Source organism: Alexandromys fortis, unplaced genomic scaffold (assembly GCF_014885135.2).
Source record: "Alexandromys fortis isolate MF-2015 unplaced genomic scaffold, M_Fortis_MF-2015_v1.1 scaffold_82, whole genome shotgun sequence".
Lineage (NCBI taxonomy): Eukaryota > Metazoa > Chordata > Mammalia > Rodentia > Cricetidae > Alexandromys > Alexandromys fortis.
This window is the reverse complement of record NW_026067963.1, coordinates 3,777,339-3,788,574: the sequence shown is the minus strand read 5'-3', so window position 1 is coordinate 3,788,574 and position 11,236 is coordinate 3,777,339. Positions and strand designations below refer to the sequence as shown.

The following is an 11,236-nucleotide window of genomic DNA, read 5'->3' as shown; positions in this document are numbered from 1 at the left end:
AGACGGGACCCAGAGGTCCCGCCCCCGTTTCCTAGATAAGGCTTAGTAGCCCCGCCCCCGCCGTGTGATTAAAGTCTCCAAGGCCCCGCCCCTGGGTGTGGCCAAGCCTATGGATCTCCACCCCCATGTGCGAACTAGTTTCTAGGCCCGGCCCCCGCCGCGTGTCTAGTCTCCGAGGCCCCGCCCCCGCCGTGTGTCCCTCTCCGAACCCGGTGGGCGCGCCCAGTCTAATTTTCCAGGCTTGTCGCCCGGTGGTGTCTGCTCCGACGCCTGGCCCTGCGGTTGCCACCGGCCTTGCGCGTTCTCCCGTGGCGTTTGACATTTATCCCCAGCTTGGAGAGAGCACTGCTGTGCTGAACCGCAATCCCGGACGCAGACAATGGAGGCGGCGCTGTCAGTGGCCCGGCTGCCTCCACACGACCCGAGGACACCCCCACTGTCGGTAGTGGATATGCACACGGGCGGCGAGCCCTTGCGCATCTTGCACGCCGGGTGTCCGGAGGTGTCCGGGCCCACGTTGCTGGCCAAGCGTCGCTACATGCGTGATCACCTCGACTACGTGCGACAGCGGCTGGTGTTCGAGCCCCGCGGCCACCGGGACATGTACGGAGCGGTCCTGGTGCCGAGCGAGCTGCCCGACGCGCACCTGGGCGTCTTGTTCCTGCATAACGAAGGCTACAGCTCTATGTGCGGCCACGCGGTGCTGGCCCTGGGCCGCTTCGCCATTGACTTCGGACTGGTGCCTGCTCCCCCAGACGGCGCCCGGGAGGCCCAGGTCAACATCCACTGCCCGTGCGGGCTCGTGACCGCCTTCGTGGCATGTGAAGGTGGCCGCAGTAGCGGCCCTGTGCGCTTCCACAGCGTCCCGGCCTTCGTCCTGGCCGCAGGTAAAGGGTGAGACCCTCTAGGCCTGATGTTCTGGGACACACTCCGAAGAAATCTAACCACTGCTCTTTGCTGAATAAACCTGCGCAACTAACCCCACCCTGCTTGCTTTAGCAATTCATAAAAAGGTAATTCCAAGTTACTGCAAACACACGTCTTGGCGTCTTGGTGGGTGCAATTTAGTTATCTTGCCTAACCGTCCAGGCAAAGCCTGGGGGAGCTTGGAGTGGAGTGGTGAAGAAGTCTGTGCTGTCTTTACACAACATCCCGACTCCACACTTGGCAGGCAGGCACCCGTAGAGATTTCACAGTAGAATGGAGTTAAGAGCAGAGGTCAGTGAGTTCCAGTCTAGCTTCGAATATGCTCGGTAAACACATGTCTCCTAATAAGTTACTTAACATGACCTGTCTTTCCCCGGCTATTAAGTGCCTTCCCTCTGCAGGGAGAATGTCATTCTAGGCCAGCATGAGCCACAGGGTGAGACCCTTTGGCTTTGGGGAAGAACTATATTTGCAGGGACAGATATTTGCTGCTCTTGCCTAAATCCACAAGTTGACAACCCCTCAGATCCCTGCCTGAGTCTGTACCTTCATTCATTTCCACAGGGTTAAAAAGGAGCACATAAAACCTTCTTAGAATTTTGTTTTTTTAACATGTGGACGGTTCTGTTTTGAGATAGGATCTCATTCTGTAGCCCTGGCTTGAATGACACTATTCTATATAATAGACTAACTTCTATTAACAACTTCAATATTGGGGCTGGCCTCCATTGCACAGAGATCTGCTTGCCTCTGCCTCCTGAATGCTGGTAGAATTTTTTTAAACATCTGAAAAAATACTCATCAAGAAACAGAGACTTCAAGATAGTGGGCTTGTTGTTTCCTGGGTGCACAAAAACATGAAGAGGATTTCTGGGTTCCCGAGAATAGGTCTTTGCTATCTCTGCAAGCAGGTCATCTGCAGAGGAACAACCCTCTTCAGAATCACCTGGCAGCTGGCTTTTTATCTTTTATCCCAGGTGTCCTTCTAGCACAAGTGGTTCTCAACCTGTGGGTCACAGCCCCCCTTGGGGTTGCCTGGTCCTTTCACAGGGGTCTCTTAAGAGCCTCAGAATACACCGTTATTTGCTTCACGATTCATAACGGTAGCAACATCACAGTTACAGAGTAGCAACAGAAATAATTTTATGGTTGAGGGTCACCACAACATGAGGAACTGTCTTAAAGGGTCGCAACAGCTGGAGAGAGCCGCAGCCTGCCACTCGTAGGGCCCCTGTTCCCAGGATAGCTATGAATGTGGTCCAACAGAAAAAGGAAAGTTACTGAAAACATGGAATTGTTTGTTTTTAACGACTTACGTGTTTCTTATTGTCTCTGGGATGCGTAGCTCTCTAGCATGAACTTTGCCACAGTGGAAAGTCGGACACACTTTGCAGGATGGAGTTTTTCAGTGCAGATGTCTAATATGTGACTGGAAGTGAGCTGGGAGCTAATTTGGTCAATCCAGGAATGAGGTTACATAACACTGCTTTTCTCCCCAGTCTCCGAGCAATGCAAAGCATTCTTAGGAAAGCTGCTCTTGATCCTCCCCGGATAATTAGACTCCGGATCAGCCCGGGTGTGAAGGACACTGTAGCAGAACAGGCTTAGGGTAACCTCAGTAGGCAAACACCCGTGGGGATAAATGGCTCTGTGGAATTCGATGCCCTTCGGGAGAATGAGTATCACAACCAGGCTGGCGCTTGAGGGAGACCATTTATGATTTTAGTTTAGTTTTTTTTAAAAAAAAAAAGAAAAGAAAAGAAAAAAGAAAAACAGCCGTTGAACTAGTTGGCCACCTAATTTCTCCCTAAGCAATTCAAGCAGCAGGTTAGAGTCCACTCTGTGAGACCTAACAGCTGGAGGCAGCAGCGTTCATATTAGTCCCTGGTTAGTAAGGGGAGGGCTAGCCAAACCTTTAGATACCAGAGTTCCCACCAGCATCCCTGTGTGACAGCCACAGAAGTCAGTGGGCTTGAGTGCTCACACTGAAGCCTTAGGAACAGGGAACCTTGCATCCCCAGCAGCACATAAAAGGCAGGAGGATGGTGTTGGAGAGCCTTTATCTGCCCTTTCCTATCTCAGCGACCATGTTCAGGAACGTCACCATCTCTGAAACAAAGGTGCAACCATACCCACGGGGGAGGGTTACAGAGTTCACTGCAGCCCATGTGATAAATTACGTTTGTTTTGTTCACTTTATCCCAGGGGTCTACCACAGCAGGCTGTAAATGAATAGGAGTTGAACGATAGCTAAGCAAATGAAATTTGGAGAATGTGCTGATTGGCAATTGAAGCCTCTTGAGAATGCCATTCCTATTGGAAATTAAACTTTGACTTCCACCTTAGCATTCACCAAACCCACTAGCCCGTGCTGGGTACTCTCTGTGTATTACTGCACGGATTTTCAAAGCAGCTCTGGTAGGGGACGTACAAGTTCCTCTTTCTGTGCAAGAACAGCAAAGCTGTGCCAAGGAGCAGAACCAGGAGCCAGACCCAAGCCTGGCAGGTTCATCCTTCCATCCTCAACATTTTTGCAATTCACCCCATTTCGATTTTCTTGGAAAGCTCGTATATCCATCAAATGTGCTGCATTTGAGATTTTGTCTTTCTTGTCTAAGTCAACTTGGGAAGAAAGGGCTGTTTTATTCAGCCTGATTCTTAGGTGCCCATGTGGTAGATATTCTTCTGGTAGGTATGCCCTAGGTGTAACCCGAGGGAAATCAATGTAAAATCCTAGTGATGAGCTTGCGTAGACAAAAGGAAAGATGCTAGATTTGGGATGGAGTTCTAAATACAGGTTACATATTTCAGGGGAACGGGCTGCGATGTGAGAGTCAGGGCCTTCTGCATTTGACTCCAAGCTCTGCCACTTCTTTAGTGGGCTTCTCAGAATTATGGGAGCGTCCTAAATCGCAGAACCTGTCTCTCAGCGCTGAAATAGTGGAGGCAGTGTGTCTGGCACATGGAACGTGCTCATGGTCTCTCAATTTCCAATGCCAGCAGTTTAGTTATTTAAGAAGAAAAGTGGCAGGCAGCCAGGCATGGTGGTGCATACCTGCAAGCCCAATGCTGCTGTTATGGGACATTTAGAGAAGTCTTCTCTAAAACTTCCCTTTTGGCAGTACAGCTGAAGATGGCCAGTTTGTGAATAATGTTCAAATCCCATTTGAAGCCTTCTCTACTAGTGTGTACTCTTTGTGGTGTTCACGGGTGGCTGTCCCAGAGTTTCCCCGTCTCATTTGCCCAACACTTATTTTGAAAATGGATTTAGGTTTCATTTCTTTCTATTGTGAGCATTTCTCCTGTGATTCATTTTTCCCTAACAAACATACCTGTAAACCCCTCTTTCAGATCTCACAGTGGACGTTCCTGGGCATGGAAAGGTGGTGCTGGACATCGCGTACGGTGGGGCATTTTATGCATTTGTTAGTGCAGAAAAATTAGGACTTGATGTGTGTTCTGCAAAGACGAGGGACCTTGTGGAGGCAGCAAGCATGGTGACAGAAGCAGTGAAAGCTCAGGTGAGTCCCCGTGCTACCTTGATGACAAAGGCTCCCTCAGTGCTTAGATAAATACAATGATCACATCCATAAGGAAAGTATGCACCTGCCTCTGTAGTCATACTAAGACGAGCGTACTGGCTAGAGGCCCCTCGCGTGACCCTTGTGAATCCTAGCGTTGACACTGGGAGCACTCATGACCTGACTGCTGGGGGTTTGGGTTTTCTACTCTAAAATCACATCAGTTTAGGCGGTAAGCAACTCAAGAGTATATTCTTTCATTTCTAGCATAATTCTGCCAATCGACCTAGAGTCAGGACTCATAGATGAAAGAACATTACAATATTTGAAAATTACATGACAATCTAATTAGTGGTCAGAATAAGTAGCATGATGGTATTTAATATGCTTGCATTGATCATGTTATGGGCCCACTTAACAAGGCTTTAGTTTGAAAAAAATATGAAAGGTAGAAAAATGAAAATATGTAGCACTGGGCTGGAGAGATGGCTGAGGCGTTAAGAACACTAGCTGGTTTTACAATGAACCCATACACCCAAGAAGCCAGAAAAGGGCATCAGATCCCCTAGAACTAATTGTGTTCTGTTCTGTTTTTCCCTCTAACTCCAATTGTTTCTTACTTACAAGTAGCCTCTGAATTCTTTTAACTATCCTTTAAAAAAGATTTACTCTGTTAGATTTTCCCACATTCTCCCCTTCCTTGGCATGGTTTTAACTCAGGCATAGCCAGCCTGTGGATCAACCCATCATGAATTAAGCTCTCCACAGAGGGTCTGTGCTGGGCATGCATATAAAATAGGTGCCTAGTTGAGGTTAGATACAGAAGAGTTTCCTCAGCAGGAACTCAACATGAGAATCGTAACTGCAAATAAAACTGTGTCTGGAGAGTAACGTAATATCAAGCATTTATTTAGGTGATTCTCAAAAATGATACATATTGAGAAAATTAAGTCTGTCATTGACATTATTTCAAAGGCAAAATTTGAATCAAACATTTCACATATGGTCATTTTATTGCAGTTTAAAATCAAGCATCCTGAGAGTGAAGACCTTGGTTTTCTGTATGGAACTATTTTAACAGATGGAAAAGATGCATACAGCGAGGAGCCCACCACCAACATCTGCGTGTTTGCAGATGAACAGGTGGGGACCAGGGGCTTCAACTGTTAGACTTGAACCCTAGAACCACTGGGTAGAGAACACTCAATTCCTGTCCTTATGGTTCTGAAACAGGTCGACAGAAGCCCCACGGGCTCGGGAGTGACAGCTCGAATTGCTCTGCAGTATCATAAGGGCCTTCTGCAGCTGGACCAGACCAGAACCTTCCAAAGCAGCGCAACTGGCTCCGTGTTCACGGGGTGTGCTGTGAGGGTCAGTGTAACTCTGGCTTCTTGTTGGGAGACAGAAGGGGTGGAGCTGGGTGCCGGATGAATTCCTAGACTTGAAAGCCAGCCTGTAAAAACTTCTGTCCAACCTTCAATTCTCAAAGTGTAGTGTTGGCACCTCGGGTTTGACCCACTGTGCTTTCTATGAGTCAAGACTATGTTTGTTCATCATGATATACTAAGACATGGTTAGCTTTGCCCTCGCTCTCTCAGAAGCAGGCAGGCTACACTCTGAGTGATAGCCCAAACATGTGAATGACTGAATACAGAAGCAGGTGAGAACCCAGCTGTTCCTATTGAGACAGACAGGAGTGGGCCTTGCAAGATTGAAAAATGGCGCCACTTTTCTCGTTTAAAACTTTTTGGCAACAGTTATTTACAAAAAGTGCGTATTCATTTCTGTGCATTCATTGCTTGGTAATCAGTTTGTCTTCAATTGAAGCAGTGAACAAATACCTTTAATTCCCAGTAAGTACTGAGAGTATGCCATGCTTAAAGAAGAGCTTGTGGAGGTCCTCAAATATTAAGGTTGTAAAGGGCTCTTGAGACCAGAAGATTTAAGAAGTACTGCATTAGAGTTGAGCCTTTTTGGTTTTTGACTTATTCTATGGAAGTATTGTAATTCAAAGAGTAGCACATAAAAGATGCGAGTTGTGGAAATAGAATTTTTGTAATGAACTCAAATGCATATGTGCTAACAGTGAATCTGCTCGGTAGCAAATGAAACCTGTTACAGAATGATGAATCTATGTCAGTGGATGAACGTACTCATGGAGAGTCCTTTAACGTAGGAAGCCATCTACCCTAACGCAGCTGTTTTTCAGGATTTGTTTCTGAATACAAAAGGTCCCGCTTAGCAGGCTTCTGGGTTTCTAGTCCCTCTCCCATGTGCCCCCTCTTTCCAGTTAACTAAAACACAATCTGACCTTGTCACCCCCTTAAAAACCTTTCTGTGCTGAGGGAACAACACGTGGGTTTCTCTGGCTGTAAGAGCCAAGAGCCCAGCCTTCAGGACACCAAACAGCCGCAGGATTTCCCCAGCTTGCTCCTCTGGTCTTCTTTCTCAGGAAGGAAAGTGCGGGGACTTCAAAGCTGTCATCGTGGAGGTTGCAGGACAAGCCCATTACACGGGGACAGCAAGCCTGACAGTGGAAGACAACGACCCCTTGAGGGATGGCTTTCTTCTCAAGTGACCTTGCCCATGAGCTTTAAGGTTTTCCTTCTAAAGCAATTACCTGTGAGTGGTGTTTCCTCTGTATTATATGAAAATCAGCATCCAGTTACCCATACAGGCTAATTTTATAATTTCTAGAACAGTATACTGAGGCTAAGTGCAAGGCATTATTCTCCCTGCTTGCAAACCTTTTGAGCCTAAATATCACTGATGGGGCATACAAAGTGCAAAAAAATCAGAAACGTTTCAACCGTTAGTATACAGGGCCAAATTAAAACCTAGTTTCTTGATCTACGCTGTGGAAATGGCAGTTCTTTGTGTTAAAGTTTCTTTGGATGATAGCTTCAGTCATAGACCACACAGCAATAAACTTTGTGAGTCTGTTATTTTAATGCTCCAGTTTGAGCAAAATTAAGGCCTCCATAAGCAGCATGTTGAGGAAGCAGGTTATTACAAGGTTCTCAACACTTGGCATAAATAATCCTGGAAAGATGACCTGGAGTCAGCTTCTTTGACAGGCATCGTTATAGGGGCTACTGGGGTGTTGCCTTTGCTGCCGAGCCCCCATCATCTACACCTAGTGGTACCCAAGTGCCACAAAGACACTGACTGTGCTGCAAAGACCAACAGGTAACCAGATTTTTTTGCCATCCCTAGGATGATGCTTTTGGGTTAGGGAGTGGTGTTTTGTTTGTTGTGTGTTTGGATGGTTGTTTTTCCTTTGTTTGGTTTATTCATTGGTTTTAAGTATTGACTCTAGAAGCTCATGCTACATTGTTGAAATACAGATGGGAAGTGAAAATTAATCTCTGAACCTTTACAATGAAATGAATCTCATGTCCTATCAGCTGAAACTTGACTTGTAAGTTCTTCACTGACGGGGTACTAACGAGGAAAGTCCAGATCAGAGATAAAGAAGATAGAAAAGGTAGGCTTGGGGGGGGGGGGTCTTGCACAGGCCATGTCTTTTGCCAAACAAGTTCTTTAAGAAGTACACCATCGGCCGGGCGGTGGTGGCGCACGCCTTTAATCCCAGCACTCGGGAGGCAGAGGCAGGCGGATCTCTGAGTTCGAGGCCAGCCTGGTCTACAAAGGGAGTTCCAGGACAGGCTCCAAAGCTACAGAGAAACCCTGTCTCGAAAAACCAAAAAAAAAAAAAAAAAAAGAAGTACACCATCTTGTATACTGTTTGTGGTGGCGGGAGGGGAGGGGGGACACAGAGCTAGCACAAAGCTATTATACTGGGACAAAGTCAGCAGGAAGCTAAGTCAAGCAGTGTTGCCCAAGGGGAGCACAGGATACCTCAGAGGTATCACAGGCCACGCACACAAGAGTCCTTGGGACTGTTAACTCCAGTCTCTTCAGTGAGAAAAGCCAAGCTCCGAGGAATGGAAACACAACTTCTCCTAGGCCCTGGCTCCAGCCCCAGACTGGACTTGACCAAGACTCCCTGGACAAGGACATGGACTCATCTTCCCTTTGTCCTTTCCTGAAGGCCTCTGAGAAAGCCTTGGATCAGCTCAACTCTCAAGAATCAGCTGCTTGCTAGACTTAGAACGTGAAAAAAAAATCTCATTACTAGCATTATTGCCCGTTAATACTTACCTTTGAGCCTCTTAAAAATATTGATTGAAAGCCAGGTGTGGGGACACATGCCTGTAGTCCCAGCCCTTAGGGGCTAGAGCCAAGAAGATTATAAAGTTTGAGGTCAGCCAGTTCATTCAGGCCCTGACTTTTAATAATCAGGAATAAAATAAAATGGATCATTGTCTGTCATCTATTGAAACATTACCTGTGATGCCCTTGGAAGACACAGTAGACCTGTGAGGTATGAGGTATGTAGTAGTACTTCAGGTCTGAGCACACCAGATACTGATTAATCCATGGTAAGTGGCTCCGTCACTCAGCAGTCCTTCATTGACTTATTTTTGGAGGTCTGTAACTTGATTACCTAACCCAAAGAAAAAAATGGGAAGTGAATATCTGTTATTTCCCCATCACCCCCAAGCAGTTCAGGTTGGAGTCAACACCATCAGTCACCCCAAAGGGAAGGGAAAGAGGTGCTGCCATCAACTCGGGTGACTAAATTTCCATAGAGCAGGTGATTCGCCCCATTTAATGAAATGAAAATAGAATCACTATTTTCTCTCTTAATCTCATGTCTCATTAACTAGAACAAATACATTGTTTTTAGAGTCACATTTCTTGATGGACCACATATGCACCCTCTATCCGAAAGAGCACACTGCAGTTAGTGTCCCATGGCTATCAAGGGTGCAGAACTTTAGCTGTGGCAGAGTTAGGAACCGTCAGTTCTGGCAGTACCAGAGCCAATGAGGCTTAGTTATTTCTCTTCTTGGTTTAGAATTGTCTGCAGATAGTGCACTCCCCATTCACTGCCTCAGGGTAGAGCTCTCTGCCTCGCCTGTAGGACGCTATTGCTTCATTCCACTTATGTATGGTAAGGAGATGCCAGACAAGCACGTTGGCTCACTCTGGTATAGCCAGTCCAGAGAGTGTGACTCCAACAAACTGGTAATACCTAACATCCAACGTTCTAACCCCAACTGCATGTAGCCTAGAATTCAGACACCGACAACTTCAACACTCTCCTCTCAATCTCGTGTTTGCATTCTCCATCTCTCCTCTCCCCTTCGCAGTGGTCCAGCTTTGTATACAAAGTCTTTATCAGCCACTCCGGCAACTTAATCTCCGTTGCATTTCATTCCTTCATTTTTAAAAACACTTATTTCCTTGTTATACGTTTGTGCTAGAACTAGCATTAATGGTTGCAGATTGAATTTACTAAATAAGTTCATCTATAGGTGCTATATTTTCATATTGAATGACTGTCAGCTGGAGTTGCTTTTACCCTGAAGGGGTATGCGGCAATTTCTGCAGATAGTTTTAGTTGCTGCAGCTGAGAGACGTGCTGCTGGCGCCTAACGGGCAGAGACTAGAAATACTGCTGAGGGCCCTGTGGCGGGCTCTCTTCCCACCAGCAAAGAATGATCTGGCCCAGACTGAGAGCGAGAAATCTTTCAATGCACTAAGTTTCCTGTAGCATACACTGAAGGAAACCCTTCAGCCATAATGCAGACTCCAAGACCTGCAAGTGACCTAGTTATTTAAGAGTTTCTCAAGATTGCGGGTGCATTAGCATCTCCCGGAGAGCTTGTCAAAGCACTAGAGTCTGGAGAAGAGGGTTTTCGCAGTCGGGAGGTCGCGGACGGCTGTTCCGCAGCTGCCATCATGCCACAAAATGAGCATATTGAATTACACCGTAAACGCTATGGATATCGTGTGGATTACCATGAGAAAAAGAGAAAGAAAGAAAGTCGGGAGGCCCATGAACGTTCAAAGAAGGCAAAGAAAATGATTGGCCTGAAGGCTAAGCTCTACCATAAGCAGCGCCATGCTGAGAAAATACAAATGAAAAAGACTATTAAGATGCACGAAAAGAGAAACACCAAGCAAAAGAATGATGAAAAGACCCCACAAGGAGCAGTACCTGCCTACCTGCTGGACAGAGAGGGGCAATCTAGAGCAAAAGTGCTTTCCAACATGATTAAGCAGAAACGAAAAGAGAAGGCGGGAAAATGGGAAGTCCCTCTACCCAAAGTTTGTGCCCAAGGAGAAACAGAAGTATTGAAAGTAATTCGAACAGGAAAAAGAAAAAAGAAGGCATGGAAGAGGATGGTTACTAAAGTCTGCTTTGTTGGTGATGGTTTTACAAGAAAACCACCTAAATATGAAAGGTTTATCAGGCCGATGGGTCTGCGTTTCAAAAAAGCTCACGTCACACATCCTGAACTGAAAGCTACCTTTTGCTTGCCAATACTTGGTGTGAAAAAGAATCCATCATCCCCATTATATACAACTCTGGGTGTAATCACCAAAGGGACAGTCATTGAAGTGAACGTGAGTGAGCTGGGCCTTGTAACACAAGGAGGCAAGGTTATTTGGGGAAAGTATGCCCAAGTTACCAACAATCCTGAGAACGATGGGTGCATAAATGCAGTCTTGCTGGTTTGATAGTGACTTCTACTGAAAACTACGCACCATTAGGAAAACACCATCACTGTGATCTGGCTGAATACTACCAAGGTGCCTACCCATGAGCAGTCATCGAGGAGTATTTATTAAATTGTAAATAAAAAATAAAAAAGCACTAGAGTCTGGATCTCCTCCCAAGTATCGGAACAGTAGATTCTGCATTGCTGGAAGTT

The 11,236-nt window shown here is 46.3% G+C and overlaps 2 protein-coding genes across 2 annotated transcripts; both read left to right on the top strand.

The window, feature by feature from the left end:
* Positions 1-168: 168 nt before the first annotated feature.
* Positions 169-8,175, top strand: L3hypdh (trans-L-3-hydroxyproline dehydratase). The gene is made up of 5 exons (XM_050153584.1): positions 169-887; positions 4,279-4,448; positions 5,469-5,591; positions 5,682-5,819; positions 6,901-8,175. The coding sequence occupies exons 1-5, from the start codon at positions 380-382 to the stop codon at positions 7,024-7,026; spliced, it is 1,065 nt and encodes a 354-aa protein (XP_050009541.1). The 5' UTR covers positions 169-379; the 3' UTR covers positions 7,027-8,175.
* Positions 8,176-10,182: 2,007 nt separating this feature from the next.
* Positions 10,183-11,178, top strand: LOC126508372 (ribosome biogenesis protein NSA2 homolog). The gene has a single exon (XM_050153590.1). It carries the CDS (start codon positions 10,260-10,262, stop codon positions 11,040-11,042), a length of 783 nt encoding a protein of 260 aa, XP_050009547.1. The 5' UTR covers positions 10,183-10,259; the 3' UTR covers positions 11,043-11,178.
* Positions 11,179-11,236: the final 58 nt, after the last annotated feature.